This window comes from Polypterus senegalus, chromosome 8 (assembly GCF_016835505.1).
Source record: "Polypterus senegalus isolate Bchr_013 chromosome 8, ASM1683550v1, whole genome shotgun sequence".
Lineage (NCBI taxonomy): Eukaryota > Metazoa > Chordata > Cladistia > Polypteriformes > Polypteridae > Polypterus > Polypterus senegalus.
Genome location: NC_053161.1, coordinates 42,160,589 through 42,188,058, shown reverse-complemented (window position 1 = coordinate 42,188,058; position 27,470 = coordinate 42,160,589). Strand labels below are relative to the sequence as shown.

At 36.6% G+C, this 27,470-nt stretch overlaps 1 protein-coding gene across 3 annotated transcripts in view; it reads right to left on the bottom strand.

The window, feature by feature from the left end:
• Positions 1-27,470, bottom strand: part of LOC120533919 (tyrosine-protein phosphatase non-receptor type 12-like) — a 175,787-nt gene that overhangs the window by 21,269 nt on the left and 127,048 nt on the right. For all 3 annotated transcript variants that reach the window (XM_039761033.1, XM_039761034.1, XM_039761035.1), the window contains 5 exons: positions 23,054-23,120; positions 22,014-22,091; positions 21,837-21,932; positions 13,692-13,777; positions 3,774-4,705 (listed from right to left, as the gene is read on the bottom strand). In XM_039761033.1, the coding sequence (XP_039616967.1) occupies positions 3,774-4,705; positions 13,692-13,777; positions 21,837-21,932; positions 22,014-22,091; positions 23,054-23,120 (1,259 nt within the window). The remainder of the gene's footprint in view (positions 1-3,773; positions 4,706-13,691; positions 13,778-21,836; positions 21,933-22,013; positions 22,092-23,053; positions 23,121-27,470) is intronic.

Genomic DNA, 27,470 nt, shown 5'->3' with positions numbered 1-27,470 from the left:
ATGTCCTATGTTAAATTTACTGTCTTATAGTAACTTCATTTTCTATATAATGGGACCATATGTGCTAGCTTCCAATCCTTATGAATTTCCCACTGGACAGTAATTTTTGAAGAATACAAGTCGAGTTTATATGTGCCCTGGTGAATTTCCATATGCTCTGCAGGATAAATATTATCTGGTTCCAGTGATTTGTTTGTTTGTTTGAACTCAATATTTTTCATCAATGCAGCACTTCTCACTCTACAATTTTTAAATTAATCAGTAAGAACTTATTGCAGAAGTGAAGGCAGCTAGTCTAGGAACAATGTTTATGAGCATTCAAAGCTTGAGGCATTGTGCTCAAATTTATCTTAATATACCTTGTGACAGACATGGATTGGTTCTCTACTGTTCAGAGGTATTACACTGTGTTGAATTTTTCAGTGTGTATTTTGGTAAAAGGGTGATTGGTACAAGAACGGAGCAGGACTAGAAAGCCCTATCTGACAGCAAATCATTAACTCCCCTCATCATGCTTACATTTCTAAATTTAACAGTTTTTTTAAGGATACAATCTAACACTTTACAGGACTTTTTAATTCCTTCTACACTTTGCATGGATAATGAGAATGACACGTCACTGTAAACTCCTAGTCAATGCTTCTTAATGGACAGTATCGCTTATCTTGTATTTATAATTAATACTTCTGCTGTCTGCTTGTAGCACATTGTACTTCTCTATATACAACTGCATATTCCAATTGTTCTCACAGGTTTAAAGATTGTCCAAGTATTTTTGAATTGTTTTTGACACTTCTTCCGTGTTTGCTCTCCCTCCAATTTTAGTTTTCAAATTTCAGTAGTTTACTCAATACTGTATTTTGATAGAAGTCATTTTAATAAATTAAAATGAGTAAAAGTCTTAGGAAAAAACATGATAGCCTCAACTGACAACTTAACAAAACTGTCAAACTCTGATCCTTCCTGGGCCACAGTGGCAGCAGGTTTTCACTCCACCCTAGTTCTGAATTAGTAACCAGTTTCTGCTGTTAATGGGTCATCATTTCAACTGATTTACATAATTCAGAGTTCTGAATCTTAAAAAGAATATTTTTTCAATAAGTTGCTGCCAAACAAAAATGAAATGCAAAGCAAGCCAACAGAGGGCCAGTCTCTCTATGTATAGAAACTAAAAGATTTGGCATAAACACTTTTTGCAACAACAGGGCAAATCCACAATATAAACTGCATAACTACTGCTACGATGGGCAGTGAACCATTTTTGCAACTAATCTTATGCAGTCTTATTAACTTAGAACTAGGGCAGCTGGAAAATTGAATGTTTATCTTAAAATCTGTTCCCTCATTTCTGAGGTTTAATTAAATGCGTTGACTGTTTTAAATTAATTTCTGTAATAATAATCTGAATGGTTAATCCCCTGTCCTAAAATTCAATGTAAAATAATATAGATTGATTGCTATAACATTTTAACTGATGTTATACAAAGAAAATTAACTATGTCAAGTTGCTGGGCAAAGACCACTTCATGTTATTTAAAAAATTAATAAGGAGAAAAAATATCCAAATGCACAGAAACCCACATACTGCTCCCAAAAAAGTATGATGCAGAAAAGAGTGAGAAAGATATATAAATACATATAGCCTGAGTTAGTTTAAGCATGCACCAGTCAAGTTAAATAAAGTAACAAGAAGTTAACAGTATGAATGATAAATATGTCATTAATAAAACACTGTTTTGCTCCTCTTAACATTCTGAAAAAAAAAAAACACTCCATTAATCTACAAACAAACTGATGGCTTTTAAGCAACAAGTATTTTTCCAAATGGGACCAGGCTGACAGTAATAGCATATGGCAAACACAGATTCTTACACAATTCTGATTGTATGAATTTAATATCAGATTGGGGAGTGGGCTGGCAAAACTCTGAATGATAGCATGGCACGTAATCACTTACCAGGCATGAACTTGTGTTAAAATAAAATTATTAAAACTTGAATCAGGGAATGAAAGATTATGTTGCATCACGGGAAATAATGTAACAACATTAATGAGGTTTTCATGTCAAAAAAAAAAAATAAAAATCTAAAATGTAAGCATATTATTTAAGTATTAACAATACACTAAAAAGAAAACCTCTGAACAAAGAAAGAGGACTACTGGCTTAAATTGACATACTTTTAGATTAAAATATAGGCAGGTCTCAGGTGGCCAAAGTTGGATAGGAGCATGCACTGTTAGCACCCACAACACAACGAACCACCTGGATTGGCACCTGAGTGCAGTGGGTGACAGCTCAGCACACAGTGGTGTTAACTTATTGCAATTCATCAGATATTAATTCATATAAAATACAAAAAAAAAGCTCTTTTCAACTGAATTATAAATCATTTCCATCTAGCAGCTTCCATTTTTATTTAAAAATGAAGCAAACTAATTTCGATGATGATGATGAATACTTAGTGTAACAGCTGTCACTAATGCTGAGGCATAGCACACTATAACATGTACTATGCCACCCTTTTTTTCACATTGTGCTTTTATGCTTACTTGTCAATAGAATGTACATAGCCATAAACACGGCTACGCAATGCCCTGCCAGCTATAAGACGCTAGACTGGTAGACGGCCACTGCCTGCCGTGCCACCTCAGATAGTATAGCCACAGGGAGGGGAAACAGCACACTGAGTGATCCCTCAGCAGAGACAGCATATGTCCCACAATCATCACTTAGTGGTGGATTTTCCCAGTACGCTTTTCCCAACTTAGTGAACTACTGTATTATTATGAAAAATGGTGCAATATTAGAATAAGTTGAACATATTGTGTACATACCTGTGGTTCAAACTCTTAAGTAGAGTACTATTGCTTCAGTGTCAGTTTATTAGTAAGTCTGAAGTGTTTTTCTGTGAAATTAGTGATAAAGCATTACAGAGTTTTGCAAGTTTAACAATAATGGACATTTTTCAATGCAAGCTACATGAACAATTAGGATAGAGATATGTGAAGAAACAGAACTCATTTGAAACCCAAGGGCTGCCTATACAGTGCAAACATAAATATTTGTTTTTTTTTAGACCCTATTGATTTTATGCACAAAAGCTATAGCTTTTATAGATTCTCTGTGGCACTGAATTAAGCTAATGAGTTGTGCTTATTAATGTGCCACTCCAATCTCTATTTCTGTAATATTAGCAAAGTTATCATTTTCAAAATCTACTTTTTTTGAGTAACTTCTGGTTGTGTTATATTTACCAAGTGAATTCATTCCAAAACTGAGCCTCAAAAATAACTCAAATAACACATTTTGCATAAGAAAAATGAAGAGTATACAATTAAAACCAAAATGTTCTATTTGACACTGTCAACCTTTGATTCGGAGCACAAATACTGTATAAGATGTACTGTAGATGAATTCAAGGTAAACCTTTCACCTTAAAATGGCCTCCCAAAAAGGTAACCCCAGGACATTTATGTAAGTGCTGTGGCGTGGCTAATTTATAAGGGAAGAAAAACCATCTTGCAGAATTAGCCATTGACTCTTGTGACCAGAAGGCAATCACCAAAGCACTGAAAAGCAAGCTAGCCCTTATTCCAAAAAAAAAAAAAAAAATCCCTCTGCTTTAATATAGAGGACTGTCAGCCTAGCCATCGAAACAAAAAACAGATGAAATAAAAATATAAAAATAGTTTTTTTTTTTTTTTTAAATAACTCCACCTTCTATGTTTTTGATCATGAAAAATTAAGTCAAATTTAGCATTTATCAACATACTTTTTGCCGTTTCAGAGCAGACCAAGTCTCGGCTAGCGATAGACATTGACGTGACTTTTCTAAGTGGAGCAGAAGACGAAACAGTAGCACTTGTCTTGGAAATACTGGATGTTTTTTTGACTTGTATGGCTTTGCCTGTGTCCATCCCTTCAGGCTCCGAGTCAGAATTATCAGAATGAAGAGGGTTGGTGAAACAGAGAGGCGTTCTGGTGGTCTGAGGCTGGCTGGCATTTGTCGTAACAAATGATGATGTTTCTACAGTTTGTTTAGTGTCAACATTTGGAATACTAGTTGGTTTCTCTTCTATAGTCTCAGTACGCATGATTGGCATGCTTTCAGACCTGGACATAGACCATGCTGCCTGGCCTTTATCTTTAAGAGGCAAATGGTTGGGTCTTGTAAGTATATCACATTCCAATGAGCCTTGTGTTGTAGACTGCTTACTGTTTCTGTTTGATGGAAGTCCTGAGCAATCCTCACACAATTTCAGAACAGGATCAATGGTGGAATCAACAGAAAAAGAGCCAAGGCTAGGCTCAACCTGAGCTGTATTAGATTTTGTTTTAACTGCATTTCCTCTATGCAGCATACTGTTTCCATCAAAACTTTTGGGTCCCTCCTGCAGAGGCACCTTTTTGATCTCTATACTCAGCTTGCGTTCCAGCTTTTTTTCCAATGGTTCTATATGCTGAGATAAAAGGTCCTTTTTCAAGGCTTGCTCTAAAGTTTTGTTATAATTTTCATTAAGATCTGTGGCATGTGAAGATTCCATTAAATGCAACACTGGCTTGGGGTGGTATCGGTCATTGTCTTGCCATACTTTAGTAACAGTTGGGAAAGCGGAGGGAGGAGATGGAGTGAGAATTGGTGGCACTGGGTGAGGTTCTGGAGGTTGTAAGATTTCTTCCTTGACATCTCCTTCAACCAGGCAGCTAGAAAAATAAAGGCATATAAAATTGTCAATATAAAGATGTTTTGAGGTGCAAAAATGAAGGTCAAGTATTCACTGCTGTTTTTTAGACATTAATATAGATATAATTTCTGCTATCTCATACTACAAATTACTTCATTAAAATTTAAAATTTCTAAAAAAAATCTAAATTTTAAATTATATGTAAAAAAAAAAAGATTTTACAGTACTTTTAAAAAAAATTCACCTAATATCTCTTATATCAACATACAAAAAGGATATGAAATTTATAAATAAAAAAGTATCAGGAAAAAGTATTTTAAGGCACTCATACAACAATTCATGTACTTACCTATTTACCTGTTGACAGGATAAGCTCTGGCTCACTGAAAACAGCTTAAAGCACAGTCTCAAGTGAATCATTGCATGAAATGTGCCTTGACTGTCAGTGTTCTTTATTTAAGAGTTAATAAAGCTGCCACAGCTGGCACACATGGTGTCAAGCTTTAAGGGTACACTGGCAAGCAGATGCCAGTGTCTGGCGACAGACCAGCTTCTACTCTGTTCCAAACACAAGGCAACTGTTGATTTGATTTTCAAGTGGACTGAGCAAATGTCATTTTTTTTATTATTAATGTGTGGCAAATTCACATTGCTTTTATCTCAAGACTGTCAGTCCTTAAGTGATGAATATTTACTTTTAAGTTTTAAAGTTTTATTCACCCATACAGCAATTACACTCAGTATATCCTAACTGGCCTAGTTCTAAAGGATATCTAATGGATGTAACTTTGTTATACATCATGTTTACAAGTTTCAATTATTTTACATTAGTAAATTCTAGCTTCTTAGGATTTGACTGCAGCAATAGTATGCTAAATGAGTGTATAAATACTGTAATTCTGGCCAAAAATAACTTGGATTATGTAAATTTAATAAAGCACATTAATGCTTACATATGATGCTAAAAAGTGCCTTATTTTATAAAGCCCCATACATTTAAATAGTATATCAAAATACAGTTAGATATTGCAGCCACAAGATGGCAGCACAGCTGTCTACATTTTACCTCCATTGCTTTTGAAAACCATAATTTGAAGTTCAAAGATTCTTGGATATACAAAAATTGAAACTTTCGATGAACTGAATAAAGAACTCACACATGTTGGTTTTCAATGATACAAATTTTCAATGCAATGCATAAAGTTTCAATTTAAAGTCTTTAATTGATTGGCTGCTATGCTAGGCATGAGTAGGAGAAGTGGCTTTTTAGGAGGAAATGTCCATAATTGCAGGAGAAAACAGATGACAAACAGCAGCATCAGTTAATTAAATGTGCCAATTTTTCACTCTACTAAAGGCATGTCTGGACTAAGAGAACCTATTTTGCATATTTGATTCTATATTGTGTAATATATGGCGACACCGTGGCGCAGTGGGTAAATGCTGCTGCCTCGCAATTAGGAGACCCGGTTTTGTTTCCCGGGTCCTCCCTGCGTGGAGTTTTCATGTTCTCCCCGTGTCTACATGGGTTTCCTCCCATAGTTCAAAGACATACAGGTTGGGTGCATTGGCGATTCTAAATTGTCCCTAGTTTGTGCCCTGCGGTGGGCTGGCACCCTGCCCAGGATTTGTTTCCTGCCTTGCGCCCTCTGTTGGCTGGGATTGGCTCCAGCAGACCCCTATGACCCTGTAGTTAGGATACAGCGGGTTGGATAATGAATGGATGGGTGGATTGTGTAATATATTAATATCAATGGCACTTTCAGTTCTCCTTCAAGTTAGGCTGTTACTTTAAGAAAAGATACTATATTCATTATTAATTTATTATTAGAATTCACTTTACCTAACACTAAAAAGGAGCCTCAGGTTTTGAGAACTCTTTACACAAGGATTACTGACTGCTCCTGCATTATATTGTTATAATTGATCTTATGCATACAATCAGCATGTTTACATGCACACACTTAATCGGATTAAGCTGAATAAGCTGGTTTCTTAATAATACACATGTGCAATTAAAAAAAAATAATAATAGTAATTAACATCATCAGCCACTGTGAATTACAAAATAAGCATGATGTCTGTGGTAATCTTCTTGTGTTTTATAAATATGTTTATTCAAATTGCCATTTTATTTATAGGTTCCTGTTACCGGAACGCTCACAGCATACTAACTTCCACTTGGCTGCTGTGATGGAGTTCTGCAAAGGAGTCAGTAAGTGTGCTTCTTGCCTTACACCCAGTGCTGATGGGATATTAATGATGCAGGTATTTTTATTTCAGTACAATAAGTACTGTGTTAGGTTATTCGTTGCTTTAAAATGTAATCGAACAATGTAATGCGTGTTACTTTTAACATGTTACCCTACTGTTCTCGAGATTGTTTTACTAAGTTTATCACTGTATATTTGGCTCATCAACATAAAATAAAAATATTGAGATGAATTATTTCAGCCAGGAGAAGGAATAAAGCGATCACTAGAATATATGCCTCTGGAAACTTATTTCCCATTATTGCCCACAGTTGCAAAAAGTATGTACGAAACAAATGCATGCGCAGGCTGGCAAGAGTGCAACAGACATGCACAGACTAAAAATCCTTACCAATAACCTGATGGTTTACATAGCCACATAATCAGAATATCCAAAAGAAATCTGTCTCTGTTAAACAGGTATCTCAGAGGCCAATAAGGTGATTTCTCGATTTAGAAAAATAAGTTTGCAGGTCACTTTAGAAATCAGATTTCTGTTAATAATCTCGTTACTGAAGTACAGGGAATGCAGAATTATTAGGCAAGTTGTATTTTTGAGGATTAATTTTAATATGTAACAAACACAGTGCTATCAGTCAATCCAAAATGTTAATAAACCTGAAACCTGAATGTTTCACAACGGAAATGTGAGTGTGAACATCATCAGGGGAATACATATGTGCGCAGAATTATTAGGCAACTATTAGTGTGCAGATTTATTATGCAACTAAAGGAAAAATGAAAATTTTCCCATCTCACTTGTTTATTTTCATCTGTTATAGTGAGAATAATAAACAAACACCTCAAAATTTACAAATAAACATCTCTGACATTTCAAAAAAAAAAAAATCAATCAATCAATGACCAATATAGCCACCCTTCTTTCCAATAACAGTCATAAGCCTTTCCATTCATGGAGTCTGTCAGTTTCTTGATCTGTTGACGATCAGCTTTTTGTGGAGCAGTGACTACAGCCTCCCAGACACTCTTCAGAGAGGTGTATTGTTTTTCTCCCCCGTAAATCTAGCGTTTAAGAAGTGCCCACAAGTTCTCGATAGGGTTTAGGTCAGATGAGGAAGGGGCCATGTCATTATTCCTTCATCTTTAAGGCCTTTACTGGCTGGCCACGCAGTGAGAACTTCGATGCAAGTGATGGAGCATTGGCCTGCATAAAATCATGGTCTTTTCCTGTATCACTGTTTGAAGAAAGTGTCTTGAAAAACTGGCAGTAGGTTTGGGAGTTGATTTTGAGTTCATCTTCAATGAAAAAGGTCCAACTAGCTCATCTTTAAAAATACCAGCTCATACCAGTACCCCACCTCCACGTTGGAGTGGAGCTCTGTGCCCATTACTGATCCACAGGTCCATCCATCTGGTCCATCAAGAGTCACTCTCATCTCATCGGTCCATAAAACCTTTGAAAAAAATCTGTCTTCAGATATTTCTTGGCCCAGTTTTGACGTTTCAACTTATGTTTCTTGTTCAGTGGTGGTTGGGTTTCAGCCCTCCTTACCTTGGCCATGTCTTTGAGCACTGAACAATTTGTACTTCTGGGCACTCCAGGTAGGTTGCAGCTCTGGAATATGAAAGTACTGGAGGATAATGGGTTCCTGGTAGCTTCACGTTTGATTCTTCTCAAATCTTTGGCAGCTAATTTGCATCTTTTGTTCTCAACACATTTCTTGCGACCCTGTTGACTATTTGCAACAAAATGTTTGATGGTTCTGTGATCACACACCAATATCTTAGCAATTCCAAAAGTGTTGCATCCCTCTGAAAGACTTTTTACAATTTTTGACTTTTCAGAGTCAGTTAAATCTCTTTTTTGGCCCATTTTGCCTGAGGAAAACTAGCTGCCTAATAATTTTGCACACCTTGATATAGGGTGTTGATCTACTTAGGCCACACCCTCCCTCATTACACAAATACACATCACCTGACGTGCTTAAATCCAATAAGCATTCAAGTTAATACAGCTTGGAGTTGGAATATACGCATTAAAAATGATGATATGGTCAAAATACTCACTTGCCTAATAATTGTGCACACAGTGTAGATGCAAACACACTAACTGTGTTACAGAAATTTCAAACATAACGCAAGAGCAAGGCAATGAAGCAGAAAACAGCATAACTCTGAAAGGTGTAATGTACACCAGTAAACCAAGACCAGAGTGTGGCAAGCAACTTTTCACAGGAGGTTGGTTTCTTCAGACAATACCACTAGGATACAGACAAGAGGAAGGTGAGTGGTGCCATCTAGAGTTAGTTTGATGAATTAACAAGAAGAACAATTAAGTTCTGAAATTTTATTATTTTTTTTATTGATATTTATTACTTTTCCTTATTTGATTTGTGTTATACATTGCTAACTGACTATTTACAAATAAGTGGACTTCAACTTTGAATTTTTTTAATTCTTCATTTTTTTTTTTAAACTTCTTAACAGAATGCCTATGCTGAAGCATGCATGAACTTTCTTTTGCTAATTACTATTTAGTCTGATCCAAGGAAAAATGTAATTAAAATGGTAAGACAATTACATAGGATTCAAATATCTAAGAAGAGTAGAGTTTAGAGAATAGCATGCACAGAAATGCATTCCTACTTGTACTTTCAAGTATTAGAAATGAACATTTTATTTCCAGTTATTTAATTTGTCCAATTACTTTTGAGCCCCTATAATAAAGGGCTTGTTTTAAAAAATACTTTAGTTCCCTCACATTTTTATGCAATATTTTTGTTCAACCCACTGAATTAAAGCTGAAAACCTGCACTTCAACTGCATCTGAGTTGTTTCATTTAAAATTCATTGTGGTAATGTACAGAACCAAAATTAGAAAAAAGTTGTCTCTGTCCAAATATTTACGGACCTAACTGTATATAACATATAGACAGGATCAGGGAGTTTCACTGTAGTTCAACTAAACATTACAATGTGCGTAAAAAATGATCTCATTTACTGAGTATGGTATTGGTGTCAAACCTGGTGGTTTCAGAACCTCATAGACTGTTGTCCTATGAAGTTTTGCTACACTACAGAGCATATCCTGCTTCAGCGGTTCTAAACCTTTACAGTTTACTTGAATAGTTTTCTCAATGAAACAGTTAACATTTTATAAATAATAAATGCTTATTTAATTGAGTTTTTTATGCTGCCTAGAGATAAATTCTTTATGGTCAGGACAGGTAAGTGATGGCAGAACAAAGTCATAATTGCAGATTATGGCCTGCGAGACATGCTCTGCACATGGCAGACAAAAAGGGCTGCTTGTCCCAGTGTTAGTGAATCAAGTAATGGCAGCAAACCAAAATGCCACCATCACACTACTAACACTTAAAAGTTTGCATGCAGCTCACATAATCTTTTAATGTTCTGACTTTTGATTTAGAATGCATTGTAATATGTTTTAATAAAACGATTTGATAAACACACAAATTATGAAAGGATTACGAGCCTTTTCAAATAACGTGATTTTAAATATCCCCTAAAAATAAAAATGTGGAGGAATGACCAATGCGAATGATTTGCGATTGTGTGTCAGTAGCATTTTGAAGCCTGTCCAAGCCGCATGTTCAGGTGAGGTGAGCCATAGGTTGAGAACCCCTTCTCTAGTGTCTACAGAGAATGTTAAATAAATAAAAAGATTCCTATGAGTTTCAGTTGAACAGATGAAAACACATTGTTAATGAGAGAGATCAGAAGAAATAGGCCATACTTTTTCAAACTAACAGAAAGGCCACATATAGTCAAACAACTACCCTATACAGCAGTGATGTGAAGAAAAGCATCTCTAAAAGCACACTGCATTGGACATTGAAATGAATGAGCTACTACTTAACAGAATCCACTCCTTTCAGCTAAGAACAGGAAGACGAAGCTACAGTGAGTACGTGGTCATCAAAACCGGAGAACAGAAAATTGGAAAAATGTTACCAAGATTCACCTATTGTGATTTCTGTAGCATGTAGTAGGGAGGGTCAGTACTTGGCATAGATAAATATGTGACTCCATGAATCCATCCTACCTTGAGTTACTATTACAGGCTAGGGGGGAAAACTAGTGGTGTAGGGAATCTTTGTATAAATTAAGTTTCTTAATACCAACAGAGTGCAATTTAAATGCCAGAGTGTACATCATCATTATTGTTGACCACATCCATCCCAGTATGGCCACAATCTACCAATGATCAAATGGATACTGTGAGCAGAATAATGCATGGTGTCACAAAGCATATATCACCTTGCACTGATTTCACAGACAACGCAGCGACTTCACTTTTCTCCAATAACCTGCACAAATCTCAATACAACAAAGGCCCTTTTGGATGAGATAGAACAGGAGGTTCACAGCGTGAATTAACTCCCCAAGAAATGTTTCCAGCACCATGCTGAACACACATATGCCATGAAGAATTGAAGTCAATTTGGAGGCAAAAGGGGTTCCCGCCCCTGTACTTTGTTTCAGCAATGTGTACAAAGCTAGTGATCATAGGCAACGTTTGGGATTTAAGCTGAAATGTAAATCAGAAGCTTTGTATGAGAACTCCGTTCCTTTTTTTACCACTAGAATATGACATAGCACTCACAAAACTGCTGCAGCTGCATCATCATTCATTGGTCAATTTCACACCTCTACCCTAACTTATGAGGAAAACTTCAAACTACTTGCAGCTGTTTCTTCTCTCTCTGGAGTGGATCATGACCTCAGATTTGGATCAAAGTTTCCATATTGGATAGTCTTTGACAGCCAACCCATTACTTCCACCAAAATATTTAAACAGACTCATCTTTTCGTCAGATATCCAAACTGAGCAAAGGGCTGTAAGGAGATTAAATATATATATATATATATAATTTTAAATTAAAGCTGTTTTGAACATGGGTCATACATCATGAGAAGACAAAAAAGAACAGTTCAACACATAAGACTGCAATGTGCTGATTGTACAGGAAACCTTTTTAAGCTTTGAAATCAAGTGAATGACCCTACATATATAAGTAATACAATAAATAATGAGTAATAGCCTAAAAAGAGTTAAGTTTAAAATGCAACATGCTGAAGAATCGCATAATAGTTTACTTAAAAATAAACTTACAGACAATGGAAGGAGGCCGCAGAAATATATTAGCCAACAAAGGTCTGCAGACACAGAGGCACAACTGATTTGGAATTTAGTCCAAGTTGATAAGAAAAGTAGCATTTGTCAACTGCAATTTTATTTTACTCCATTACTTCTCCCACAAGCTATAAAGATTCCAGTGTGGCGTGACATCTCTCTTTTGCAGATTCTTTTCACAATGCCACTCATTAAGCTTTAAGTGGTGCATTGTGTCAGTAAATGTAAAATGAATCCACTTTTGACACTTAGTGTTCTGCTTTTCCTAGACTGAGAAGTGATCTACACCAGAAAACTGTAACAAATCATTTTGTGGGCCTGCTACTTTGTATTGACCTGAAACAAGTCAAATTTTATTTCCAACATTCTTCTCTTAGAAGTTATGCAACTAATTTATATTCTCAAATGTAAATTTGTTTAAAGCTAAAGGTGAGATTCACTTTTTAAAAATAAAATTGACAAATTAAGTAACATGGTCAACATAAAAATGTCATGAAACTAAGTGAGCACCAGCCTCATATTTAGAAGTCAGGAAAGAGCCCGATGGCAGGGGCTGTCCCACACATGCACCCACCAGGAATTCACTAGGAACTACCCATAAATAAATTTCTTGAGGAAAAAAAAAAAAAAAACATATTGCATAAAACATTAACAAATGCATCTAAGAGCTTTTAAGATATTGTAACTGATGTCCAAATATTGTTTTTGTAAAACACCAATCTGTTTAACTTGGTAAACATAATTGGGGTCACACACTTTCACAGCACTGTAACAGCATATGTACTGACTGCAAAACTAATGGTTTGTGGACACCATCACTAATGCTTCTGTCATTCTGAATGTGTTTTTTCCCCAAAAGCCTTATTAAAAAAGTAAACACTGATGCAAACATTTCAGTCTAAAATAAAGAAAAAAATTATCTACCATATAACAGTATTTGTATTTTTTTTAGCTAAGTACTAAATTGATTACAATAAAAGTTTAAAATTGTTGAAAACAAAAGATCACATATATGGGATTGGACATACAAATACATTAAAGCAAGATTAGTTGCAGAAATTAGCTGTATTTATTCCTTTAATGACAAGTATCAATTTCCCCTTCTGGTTTGGCCTTTCCCATTAATAATCACTTGCTTCCCTTTTCCAATTTTATCATACAGAAAAAAATGAACAGGAAATGCCAAGTGTGCAAGATGACCGTATCTGAGTGACAGTTTATAATGCAGTTTTATAGTAGCGTGATAATCATTTTGGGAGATAACAGAAATTGTATGACAGACTAAATAGATTTAATAACAATAAAATAACCAACCTAATAGAAAAGCAACAAACACTAAAGAAGCCTCAAACAATGCTCAGTTTATTTGTTTTTGCTATCCTTATTGTCGTATGAAATACAATAAAATCTACACTATCAAAACAATGTGATCTACAAAGCACACACACTAATTAGAAAAACTCTAAAGATAAGTTAGTTTTAAAATTTAACTGTACATACTTGAACAAACTTAAAAACTTGTTTGGGTCAAGTATGTTATGAGCAAAGAGTAAGTGGAAAGTGCATAGTATTGGTTACAAACAAATGACACTGTTCATAAAACAATTTAAAGCACTGAGAAAATGTAGCTGTACCTGCGAATACGAGGAGGCTTGGGAGGTGGCGAGTCACCTTTGATCATCTCTGCTGAGTTGGCAGGATTCTTATGGCTAATATCATCCTTTATAAAAAAAAAGAAAAAAAAAGAAAAGAAACACCTTTATTATAGATCACAAAATGTATGCATGTAAAAAAATATCAGTTTACAGGGTTATTGAATTACTATTAAGAGGTGCACATCACATGTTACACAATATCTATTAGTGTGCTATTGAAAATACTGAATACTTTAACTTAATTTACTGACATAAAAATAGTTAAATATAAATACAAATGAGGTTGCAGAATGTTACGATTATTTTATAATATCTTGAGAAAAAGAAATCGCCTTGAAGGTGTATCAAAATTCACTATCACCTATTCTTTACATGTAAATTTATTAGTTCAGTACATTATTTGTATGATATTGTGATCTACCCCTGACTTTTAATAAAAGGTACAACCTCTGTGTAATATTTCCACTACACATTAAAAGCAAAACTGCATCCATCCATTAACTATCAAAACAAAATTGCCATTAAATGAAAGTAAGTCACAGTCTAGATTAAATGCTAGTCTGATGTAAGGCATTTAAATTGTTCTCCCAACAGTCTACATTACAGTGGTCAGAACTAACTTTTAAAATTTTACACCAAATAAGAAAAGAGGAGAGAGTGCGGGAAAAGAGGAACACAAATCTCGCACAATGAATACCTGAGCCCAAAAACAGCAGTCATACTTACCCTAAACTACTTTAACACCAGCAATTGTCTCAACTTTTAGCGAAGTCAAGGCCAAAAAATGAAAAACACAAGCTATAACAAACCTTAGCAGGTTTAAGAGCCTGCTCCTTTTACTCTTTTTCCTTTTTAAATAGAATCACCTTCCCAATTGTGTAGTACATTAAAAGTGCTACTCCTTAATCAAATTCTTTATGAAGACTATGGCGTATGGCAAAAAAATACATAGCTCTTTACATTTTTTGATACAAGCTTGAGTTTGAAAAAAGGCAGAGTATTGATGCTATATAAAAATATATACAGTTAGGTCCATAAATATTTGAACAGAGATAACTTTTTTCTAATTTTGGTTCTGTAAGTTTAACACAATGAATGTTAAATGAAACAACTCAGATGCAGTTGAAGTGCAGACTTTCAGCTTTAATTCAGTGGGCTGAACAAAACGATTGCATAAAAATGTGAGGCAACTAAAGCATTTTTTTAACACGGTCCTTTCATTTCAGGGGCTCAAAAGTAATTGGACAAATGATTCAAAGGCTATTTCATGGGCAGATGTGGGCAAGTCCGTCGTTATGTCATTATCAATTAAGCAGATAAAAGGCCTGGAGTTGATTTGAGGTGTGGTGCTTGCATGTGGAAGATTTTGATGTGAACAGACAACATGTGGTCAAAGGAGCTCTCCATGCAGGTGAAAGAAGCCAAAAAAAAAGCTACAAAAACAGAAAAAACCCACCCGAGAAATTGCTACAATATTACGAGTGGCAAAATCTACAGTTTGGTACATCCTGAGAACGAAAGCAAGCACTGGTGAACTCGGCAACTCAAAAAGACCTGGACGTTCATGGAAGACAACAGTGATGGATGATCGCAGAATCATTTCCATGGTGAAGAGAAACCCCTTCACAACAGCCAACCAAGTGAACAACACTCTCCAGGGGGTAGGCGTATCGATATCCAAGACTACCATAAAGAGAAGACTGCATGAAAGTAAATACAGAGGGTGCACTGCAAGGTGCAAGCCACTCATAAGCCTCAAGAATAGAAAGGCTAGACTGGACTTTGCTAAAGAACATCTAAAAAAGCCAGCACAGTTCTGGAAAAACATTCTTTGGACAGATGAAACCAAGATCAACCTCTACCAGAATGATGGCAAGAAAAAGTATGGAGAAGGCGTGGAACAGCTCATTATCCAAAGCATACCACATCATCTGTAAAAGTGTTTATTGATGATATGACACAGGACAGAAGCAGTCAAATGAATTCTGAGGTGTTCAGAGACATACTGTCTGCTCAAAACCAACTAAATGCAGTCAAAATGATTGGGCAGCGTTTCATGATACAATGACCCAAAACATACAGCCAAAGCAACCCAGGAGTTTATTAAAGCAAAGAAGTGGAAAATTCTTGAATGGCCAAGTCAGTCACCTGATCTTAACCCAATTGAGCATTCATTTCACTTGTTGAAGACTAAACTTCAGACAGAAAGGCCCACAAACAAACAGCAACTGAAAGCCGCTGCAGTAAAGGCCTGGCAGAGCATTAAAAAGGAGGAAACCCAGTATCTGGTGATGTCCATGAGTTCAAGACTTCAGGCTGTCATTGCCAGCAAAGGGTTTTCAACCAAGTATTAAAAATGAACATTTTATTTCCAGTTATTTAATTTGTCCAATTACTTTTGAGCCCCTGAAATGAAGGGATTGTGTTAAAAACAGAACCAAAATTAGAAAAAAGTTGTCTCTGCCCAAATATTTATGGACCTAACTGTAAAAGAACAGCATACTGCTTAAAATTACTGGCTATGATTTGCCTTAAAAAAATCAAATTTGCATAAATCATTTAACCCTGCATTGTAAACAGAACCATGTTAAGCATGAATCACTTTAGCTGTATTACGTGGCTCAAAACACAGGCTTGTCGACATGCACTTTCTTACTCATCCAAGTATTCTCCATCAGTACTAAGGCTTTTCTCATTCTAACAATGAAATCTCTTCACTTCACATATATTTCCTCTGTTCTTTGTTGAGTTAACATAAGTTTGCTTCAAACTGACCAAAGCATGACTGTTATCAACAGGAAACAGACTCTAATTTTCTTAGAGAATTGCCTGAAACTCCAGTCTCAGGCAACTTTTCCACAGATGTTTAATATTCCTTAGTTCTCTGCCTCTGTAGAAATATTATGTCAGAGATACTCTGGTTAGAGGAGAGGAAAAAATACTTGAAGTGCCTGACCGTCTGCCAGCTACTGTATGCTATTATTTAATTATTTTTAACAATGAAAACCACACTGTTACTGTTCAAAAAGCATTCAGTTTCTTGAAGAAAACAGAAAGACAAGTGGAACCTCTTTAGGATAATATATGATCAGTTACATATTCAATATAATAACAGATGACATGAAGAATTGTTCATTTTTGTAATTTTACGCTCAGCTCACTACATTACTCTTTGCTACACATTCCTCAGATTGCAGCTATCAATCAGCAGTTTTCCAAACCTCTTTTTGTGTGTGTAAGGAACTGGGTCTTATTATACCAACAGCAAAAACGGACAGAGTTCCGCAATTCATCTTCATAGCACCCTTATATACACCACAGTAATTTAAAGCTAATAAAGACAAGTCTGAAAAAACAAAACCCAGAAACTGGGACATTGTAATAACAGTTATTGTATCATTATGCCAGTCAAGCCTAAGGCTGTTGATGCAAAATACTGTACATCACATAGTAGACTATGCATGCGCTCCTCATTTAAAGCAGGCACGACCAATTACAAAAAGAATAAACAAAATAAAAAGTTGTGAAGAATGTACAAACTCAAAGATTTGTAATATTTATAGACACTTAAAAGACCTACATTCTTAATACCAGAAATAAAGCTGCCAGATTTTTAAAAACATTAAATATTGTTTGCTACTATGTTTGAATGCCTGACAATGAAGCAGAATATCTGTAGTTCAAAAATATTAAATCAAACTGAAAAGATCACTTTTGAAAAATAGAGTATAGTACACACTTTAAAAATACTGAATAACTGTTGTGATTCAGAATCTTGCATTAGGATAAAACAATATACAGTAAACAATATGAATTAACTGTAATTGTGAACGGGCACGGTGGCGCAGTGGGTAGCGCTGCTGCCTCGCAGTTAGGAGACCCGGGTTTGCTTCCCGTGTCCCCCCACGTGGAGTTTGCATGTTCTCCCAGTGTCTGTGTGGGCTTCCTCTGGGTACTCTGGTTTCCTCCCACAGTCGAAAGATATGCAGGTTACATGGTGCATTGGCGATTCTAAATTGTCCCTAGTGTGTGCTTGGTGTGTGTGTGTGTGTGTGTGTGTGTATGCCCTGCGGTGGGCTGGCGCCCTGCCCGGGATTTGTTTCCTGTCCTGTGTTGGCTGGGATTGGCTCCAGCAGACCCCCGTGACCCTGTAGTTGGGATATAGTGGGTTGGATAATGGAAGGATGGATGGATGTGAATGGACCACACAATCACTGACGATACCAATAAGCAAGTGAACTATTCAATGGCTTTACTTTGAAATATGTGCACTGTAGCTCCCTAAAATGTTAAAATGGTCTCAATTTAAAATGAAATCAATAAAAAGCCTACTGCTTTCAACTACAGTGCGTCAATAATAAACCCTAACATCTTTTTACTCTGTTTCCCGAACATTTTTGTATCACATACCTAAGGCCTAGTATATAAAAAAAGGATCACAATCACAATTAGTTATGCACAGCATTCGAACTTGAGGCAGTTTTAAACATCCGTATACACAGTATATAGATGTAGAATCCCGTTGTAACGAAATTAATTGGACCATAAAAATATTTCAATATTCATTATAACAAACATACATATACTATTGTGGCCAGGGTTGCCAGTGATTCGCCATCTCTAACAGCAGTAGTAAAAGGACAGCTCCATAGTTGCTCTGCTACATCTTAACGCAGAATGTGCTTGTCGAACAATATTTAGAACAATTAACACCCAACCTGGAAACACCTTTCTGTCTCTCATGCAATTAACTCTGTGACCCAAGTTTGACAAAACCTGTATTAGAAAAAAAATATCGCTCCTTAAACTGCAAAAAATATTTTATATGAAAATGAGGCGTTAGACGTAACTTTTGTTTAATAGAAATACAGATATGAAAAGAGAATGAAAATGAGACGCTAGATATAACTATTTTATAGAAATACAGGTATTAAAAAATAGAATGAAAATAAGATGTTCGATGTAACTTCTTTTTTTTAATATAAATACAAGCATGCTTCTGATTTGGTTTTTTTGTTCAGGTCTCAGCGCCCGATCTTTAACTTTGTCTTCTATTTTTTTTTTGATCCTTCAAAATTATTGAGAGCACTGAAGGCACGATTCCCAATGTTTTCGCAACATCATTTTCCTTCATTCCAGAATCAACTTTTTCCAAGAATGTTCAGCAAAAACTGAAGCTGTTTCTCATTTTTTTTAGTTCATGAAACTGGGACAGTACAGTAGCCGCACAAGACACAACTATCCACATGAATGCTCGATTGAGCGAAGCAGGAAATTTCACAACAGACTGTCACTTTCTTTAGGTGTAACAAGGAAGTGACAGACTGTCGTATATTTTGAGACTCAGCATAGTATTTTTTGCATTGCATTTTTATCTTCAGTGGACATTTTTGGTCGAAAAAACATTTAACAATGATAAAATGAAATTCATTTAACATGATGTTGTATGAATGTTTGTCTGAGCCAACAAAATTATTAGTTAATTCTGAAAATTATGTTACTATGGGATTCTCTATAATGGGATTTAACCTGCATAATCCATTCAGCAGGCACATTCATTGTTTTATTTTGACTCTGTTATTTCATACAAAGAGAAAGGAGTGATTAAACCAAAAACAGTAAAACCTCGATTATCCATCATTTGATGAACCGTCAGTCTCCATTAACCGTCTTTGGGGAAAGGGGGCGGGGGACTTTGTGCATCCCTGTGCCTACCTGTTACTGTACTAATACTGCTGTGTGGTATGCTGGAAGCTACACACATTGGAACATCTCTCCCTTGTACTAGCACGTAGTTATCTTCCCTAGTGACACGTGTCATGCCACATTTTGAAATCACAGTATTAGTTACGTACCTTCAGTTTTAATAGCGTTTCATAGGTTTTCTCTTTTGTTATAATTAATCTACTATATATTGTTATGGCCAATAAATGTATGCGTATGGGGTTGGAATTGTCACAAGAAATTGAAATTATTAAACATTTACAACACAGCAAAAGTGTTTCAAGTAGTGCTTCAATTTATGAAGCAGGATGAACAACAGTGAATGGTATAAAGCGTGGTGCCGACAAAATTAATAAACGTTTTGAAAATGGTAACCACTGACAGTAATGTTATTCTGTATTAATGTTAATGTTCTTCTGTTACTGTTCTTTTCTTTATAAATTCTGTTTTATGTTTTGTTAATATATTCTGATGTGCAGGCAGCTGGAAGTGGACTGTGTGGGAGCAAAAAAGGTGGAATGAATGCTATATGTGATAGGACTGGGTGAAGGGTCTCTGCTCTGTAAGGGGCTGACACGCCTCTTAGGAGATGAGTGACAGGAGAAGTTAGGAGAAAAAGGAAGGCACGGTGGAAGAAAGGTTTGAGTAGGGTGTCAGGAGACAATAAGCAGGAGTGTTTGCAGTATAGAAAAAAAGAACATAAGTGGCAGGGGACAAACTGACTGGTAGGGAAAGATTTCTTTTATTGTTTTGGAGGTGTGCTCCATAACCCAGATAACTGAGTACAAGACAGGGCACCGTTTGTTACAGAACTAAGACTCCAAAGTAAAACAGAGTAAACTTCTGTACCTTAGAGTTGTATTTGCTTATAACTCAGGTCATTATAATATTATATGAATCAATTTTGTTAATATATACTTTTATTGTAAACAAATATGATTATTCACAAAACTAATCTACTGTATATCATTTTTAAAGTAGCTGTTCTGTTATCCGTCTTTTCTCTTATCCATCAAGGTCTTGGTCCCAACCCCGAGAGATAACTGAGGTTTTAAACAATTTCATCCAAGATACATTATCAAAAAGTAAAAACTGAAGGCCATTACAAACAATGCTGTACATCTTCTCTCTGACACACTATCACTGAGGACTTTCAGCCAATAAGTATTCAGCAGAAATATGTCAAAAAATGCCACTAGGCCTTTGCCTTTATACAAATGGCAAAATGCCTGTATAATGCCTCAGTGTAACTATGAGTGCTCTTTTTATCTTTAGGAAGGTCACACATTTTCTTCGTTTTTGTAATTCTTGTGTGTATTTGAGGAGGGTTGTTGTTGTTTGTGAAAATATTTATTGAGCTTCTGCAAAAAGCTACATTTTCACCCCTCTATCTATAAATCTATTTATTTATCTAACTTGGCAATTTGTACCTTTCTTATTTCCATGTAACAAACAGGAGACAAAAATAAACTTGTTAGGTAATAATTAAAAACAACATGTAGTAATAATGTTTTAAGTTTACCTAGGTACATCTTAATTAAAATGTACATGCAATAAACTGTAAAATTCTAAATTTCAAGTAACATTGTACTATGGATTTTTAAGAGTGCAGTGAAACACCAAAATTATAACAAAGCCCTTTATTAGGATATGACAGAGGCCATAGCTTACAGAAACATCAAAAGTATAACCGGAATTATGTTTAGACATAAATTATTTTTTTTTAAGGGAAGGCCATTTCTTGTGTGTAAATTGGATAAATAACAACACAAATATATAATTTGGTTTCAAATTTAATTTTTTCTTTATTACATCTATTAACACATACATTAAGGCTTTAAATACATGTCTCCTAGTCCAATCTTAAAGTTTTGACTTTTAACTCTTTCGTTGGGATTATACAATTTTTCGTGAATGCCCAAAAGTCAAGAAGGGAGATTTCAGTTACATACACTAATGGTTAATTAACAATAAACATAATTGATAATTAATGTAAATTAGATAATGACTTCTGAATACTATATTCTCAAAAAGGTTAAAAAGTCTAAGCAATTCTGCTTCAATTGACACATAAATAAACCTCTGCTCAATCAGGTTTCCCACACATTATACGATATTTTGGTTCTTTTTTTAATCTTAAATTCTTGATTTGTCAGAGTTACTGTTTTCATAGTGGTGTTTTACATTTTTACATACCTTTTATTGCGAAATAATATGTTATTGAATTACTTCTCAGTAAATATACACAGAAGTCAATCATCCTGACTTATTGCTGCATTTTACCTAAAGATATACTCTATCAACACTTGGGAGTGGGAATCAAATTATAAGATACATATAAACCTGACTTAAACAACAAATTATTCACCGTATTTCTATGACTTTTGTAATAGTACTTACCAAACAGTCGGTGATTTCACAGTTAGTGTTTTCATACAATTGTAGTTGCTTCTCAAAAAGCTGTGCAATGGCTCGATGAACAAGTTCATACTGTTCCTGTGTTTAACAGACAAAACAATAAGGGGATGGCAGGTGCTTGGATGTTTATCAGTCAATAAAATCTTAAATCTAAAATACCTTTGTCTGAACAGCTGAATGCCGTTGTGTCCTCATTTCCTGAATTAGGTTGAAAATATTGAAATCCTCTGGAATTTTCTAGAAGAAAAGTATCCATATTAAAATCACTTATAAGTATTAGTATCGTGCAGTCTGTCCTCCGGCCTTTTGAATAAATTTAAATTACCATCTTTTCAATATAGTTTTGTTTGCAGGAAATTACTTTTGAAAATGGTTCTTTAATTACCAAGCAGATAAAAATCTTCACTGTTCCTGACTGTATTAATTTGACAATATGAATACCTATCACCTCCCAACAGAACAGCAACTCAGGATCGATATCCACACCATTAATTAAGGATTGTCAGCAAAAAAGATTACTCTAGGAGATATATTGTTGTTTTTGTGACCTGAGATCCAATAAACTCCAACAGTGGAAAAACAGACTTTCTACTCATAATTTAAGCTTTGAAGTATAAGTCCTTATGAGCCCATGTGGCCAGACAATGAAAAATGAAGTAATTAAGACCTCTTAGATGAAAAAAGTACTTTCCAAAAACTATGTCAAGCATCATTCATTCTATAAAAAACTTAATATCTTCTTGTAAAGCATTATTAAATGTATCAATCAAATCCAAGGGCATTTATTCAAAACGATATGTACAGCATCTGGACTTCAGAAATTAAAGAAGTTTAAACTGTCTCTTGGGCTGATTGGTTGGGATATTCATTTTTTTGTATGAATGTGAATGATCCTGACACAATATGACCCAATGTCATATACTCCAAAGCCAGGTGAATAACTTTTTCTAAGTGACAGCCATTATTTAATTTTTATTCACATACATCTTAAGTTCCCAAATGATTTTACTTTTGAAAACCTTTGGCATACGGATTTTTCAGCTGATGACCTTTAACACTGATAACAATCAAATATACTTTTTGCACTCAGTATTGTCCATTGTTGTACACTGCATTATTTTTCACACTATGTCAATACCTTTTTATGTATTTCCTTGCATCTTTAATTTATAAACGCTTTTTATTTACAATAAACTTACTCCAGCTTTCAGTAAATTCCATGTGTAGTCTATAGCACAGATAGCACCTGTCCTTCCACATCCAGCACTGAAGATACAAAAAAAAAAATGTTATAAGACATTTTAAAACTGGCTCCTATATTTGACATATTGTGGTTCTTCACTTTTACCACACAATATACTCTCTAGTGTAAGAAAGGCACTATATTGCACCCGACCCGGCACAGACTTGACACAGGAAGCATTTATAAAATAAAAAGAATTATTTTCCTTCAGCTGAAGGGCACATGTTCTCCGTAATCCCTCCAGCCACAACACAGTCCCAAGCACTAAAACAACAACACAAAAACACTCTCTTCTTCCACCACCACCACCACTCCTTCACAGCTTTGTCCTCCTTCCACCCAACTCTGGCCGATGAGTGGTGGTCGCTCGTTTCCTTTTATTGGGTACCCAGAAGTGCTCCAGGTGCTTGATTGGCAATGTCCGCCTGCACTTTCAGGTAAGGCGAAACCAGTGCCTAAAAGGGGCCAGCAGCTCCTGCTGCAGCACCCCCTGGTGGCACCCGCGGATCCCCACAGAGCTGCATAGAATTCCAACCCCCATGAAGTCCAGGGGGAGTCCGAGGCACCGCTGCAACCCAGGGAGACTACCATCTAGCGTCTAGGGGGAGATACTGGGCTTCCCACCCTTGTCCCCCTGGCAGATGTGGTGAAGGGGCGTCCCGGCCAGGCATGGGCCTCGGCCATCCGTCACACTAGGTACTGTGGATTCCTAAAATAGAGATATAGCGAAGGAAAATTGTGTCCTTCTTTCACATCACCTAATGTTACGTTATTTTTGAAGTTATAGGTGAGTAATTTTCTAGAACAACAATATTTTACGTTATAGTTACAAGTAGCAGTACATTCATTTATGCAATAATTGTACATTCGACTAATTCAGTGTACTCACACATTCAATGAATCACATTTCAATCAAAGGTACCTATAGTAAAACAGGGAACAGTTCAATTCAGTTCCGTTGTACTTTTCTCATTAGCAGGAGAAATCTTGGCCAATATATCTATTGGCCCAAATTTTCTCTTTTTTCTAAATGTATCAAATATTCAAATATCTTGTTTCTACTTACGCAAATTTTACATTACTCATTCTGCTAGCTATGCTTCAGTGCTGCATTTTCATAGAGCATTCAATGCCTTACTTTCAATTTTTTCTTTGTATTTGCTTAGACATTTTTCACTCTTTGTGCTGCTTCTTGCTACATCTTCTCCCGCCTCTCCATCTAGCAACCAAGTGGCACTCACAACCAAAAAACTACCTACACTACGCTATGACACTAGTAACGATGTATTATCATTTAAGTAAATGAAATAGTTTGTGTTTAAACACTGTGTAGAAGAGACCGTGGTTCTGCTTTCAGGACATTCTTCTCTTCAAAAATAAAGAAAAACACTTTATATAAACTTATATCAAGGCAGGGCCAAGATCAACTACACCAAAAATATGCTAGTCTCTTAATCTCACAGTAAAAGTCTTAGCAAGTGTTTATTTCTCTAATACAAGAAGTCTTTTTCCAGCAGGGGTGCTTCTGTATTTCTGATCCATGTAGAAGGCAGTGAAGAAGACATCTTTAAATGTTACTGAATCTGAACAGATGAAAATGAAATCAGCTTGTTGCTGAACATTGACAAGTTTTTTATGGTTTAAATCCCTGTTGAAAGACACCACAACTGTTCTCACGATCCTGGAATAAGGTGTGCACAGTTTGCTTGAGAAACCCAAAGCCCAATAGTATTTTAAATTTGACAAAAACTGACAGAAATAACAAAGCCTGAATTACAGTCTCATCACCATCATGAAGAAACATACTGAAAACAGTCACCACAACACAATCATCAAAAACCTTCCCACATCAGCATAAATATATGAAGCACTGTACAGGATCCAAGTGTGAAGCTCAGGTTCCTGCAGACTTGGCATCTTCTTGAACCCAGGTCATCAGTAGTCATGACCAGGAAGGACTAGTGCAATGAGGTTGAAAAACAACAAGTAAGGTGAGAAATGTGCTAAGTGCTTATTTATTAACAACAATAGTATCCAAAAACTGTGGTGCAGTCAATAAATAAATCAACAGAAACACTGAAGTGAAAGGGTAAAAACAAATAAATAAACCCAAAAAATATGAGATAAAACCAGGGGAAAAAAAAGTGCAAGACTTGGCTCCCACCCATTTCATCTCTAATGCTTCTCCCTCTCTTTCATCACCACCTTACTCATCCCTCCACGTCTTCTCAGCAGGGACGAAACTACTACAAAAGCGGTCCCCTTTCCTGCTCACATCCCAGCAGCATCCATCAGTAACCCGCTGGGACCTACTGAGTCCAGCTCCTCCTCCTTGCCACCTCAATCGGTCACTGCAGGACCTTAGAGCCTGCAATCACTCCATAAAAGCTCAGCAAGACTGATCCAACCCAGGAGCACCATTCCACTCACTCCACCACAGGGCAACTTTGAGTTCTTTGCCTTGGCACCGCTCTGGCTTGGCCACCCAATTATGATTGTTTTCTCCCTTCCTCATGTTTATTTCTTACTTGATCGTCATACTCTCTCCTCTTTATCCTATTCAGATTCCTTTTATCCCCAGTAAGTGCACGTAGGCAAACAACCAGAAGAGTTCCAGCAGGGAATAGCTGAGTCGATCACACCTGAACATTAATAAGTGTCACACATGTGCGATTAGGAGGCAGTCAAAGAGCCTAAAGGTGAGTGCAACATCGCGAGATAAGGTGTTGTCACATGGTGCTTACCTGAACTCTCTTTTATCAACAGAAACCAAGAAGAGAAATAATTCTGCAACTTCCGGGTTCTAAAATGGTCACGATGATGTCACTTCCGGCACCCACAAATCACCTCACGTCCGGCTCACCAAGAATGACATTGTTTCTGGTTCCCACTGCAGCGTCACAACAGGCCAACCATTTCCTGTCACATGTTTTTCTCTGTTATATATAACCGCCATTTTGTAACAGTACAAACATTCATTGTAATTCCAAACTTTGAATCGCTTCTTTTTCTTATTGTCTGACCGACAATATAAGGGGACGGTCCCCAAAACTTTGTTTTTGTCTTTTTGACAGATTTATTCTACCACAATTGGCGTAGTCGGCAGGATTATTTGTTCGAAATGTCTGAAGAACAGGACCTGAACACCGTTCTTTTCACCATTATGGGAGATCTCCAAACTTTGAAGATCCAAATGGGTGAGACGAGGACCCAATTAGCTGAAGCAGAGGCTCGTGCTGCAGCCAGAGTACGGACGGAGGTCGCTCGGTCACCACCCATTGCACTGACCACCTTGACTGAATCAGATGACATTGAGACCTATTTTTTGATCTTCGAGCGTACCGCTAAGAGGAACGCATGGCAGAGGTCAGAGTGGGCGTACCAACTGGCTCCCTACCTGAAGGGAATGGCGCAGAGAGCCTATTATGATTTAACTGAGGAGCGGGCTGCTGATTATGAAGTTCTTAAACTAGAAGTGTTCAAAAGCTACAGCGTATCCCCGGAGCAGCAGGCAAGAGAATGGAGGGAGTGGCAGTTCGACCCAGAGAGGCCGCTGAGAACTCAGGGCTTTGAAGCCTGGGGAAAGGTATGTCGCTGGCTACGGCCCGACATTAATAATTCTCATAAAATGGCCGAGGTACTTGCATGTGAAACCTTTGTGCATGCCCTCCCTGGGCATATTGCCCAGCAAGTCCGGAAACATAACTTTGACGAAATGGACACTCTAATCAAAATCGCGGAGCGTCATTGGACGGCTTGCAAATCGAGGCGATCAGAACGGTTCTTTCGCCGAACCCAACAGGCACGTGGGGCAGCTCCTGAGCCCCCCCGACAAGCTCCCGAACCTGCCGTCCATAGACAGGATAGACCAGATAACCTTCCCCGCTGTTACAAGTGTGGGGAGGTTGGACATCTGTCCCCTAACTGCTCCTACGAGCCCATGGATTGTTCGTTGGGGAGGGGAGAAAGGTATTGTGCCACAGTGAATAACCCTTTGTCTCTTCCTTATACAGGTGCAGCTATTATAAATGGCAGAAAGGCAAGGGCAATGTTTGATTCCGGGAGTAACATTTCTATTGTTGCTGCCGTTTGTTTACGCAACAGTGGACTAAGTTGAAAACTAGTCTCAAATGTATTCACGGGGATATCCGATATTATAAGACAGCCAGATGTGTGGTGACAGTAAATCGTAACCTGACGAGCATGAACATGGTTGTGTTACCGGATCCCCCGTTTCCAGTCATACTTGGAAGAGACTGGAATAAAATTACCAGGGGCAAAAACGTAACTGTACCAAAGAAATATTTAGGCTTAGTCATGGAAAATGCTGATCTGACTGCCTCCACGCCATGTCCCACAGTAGCACGGGCTGA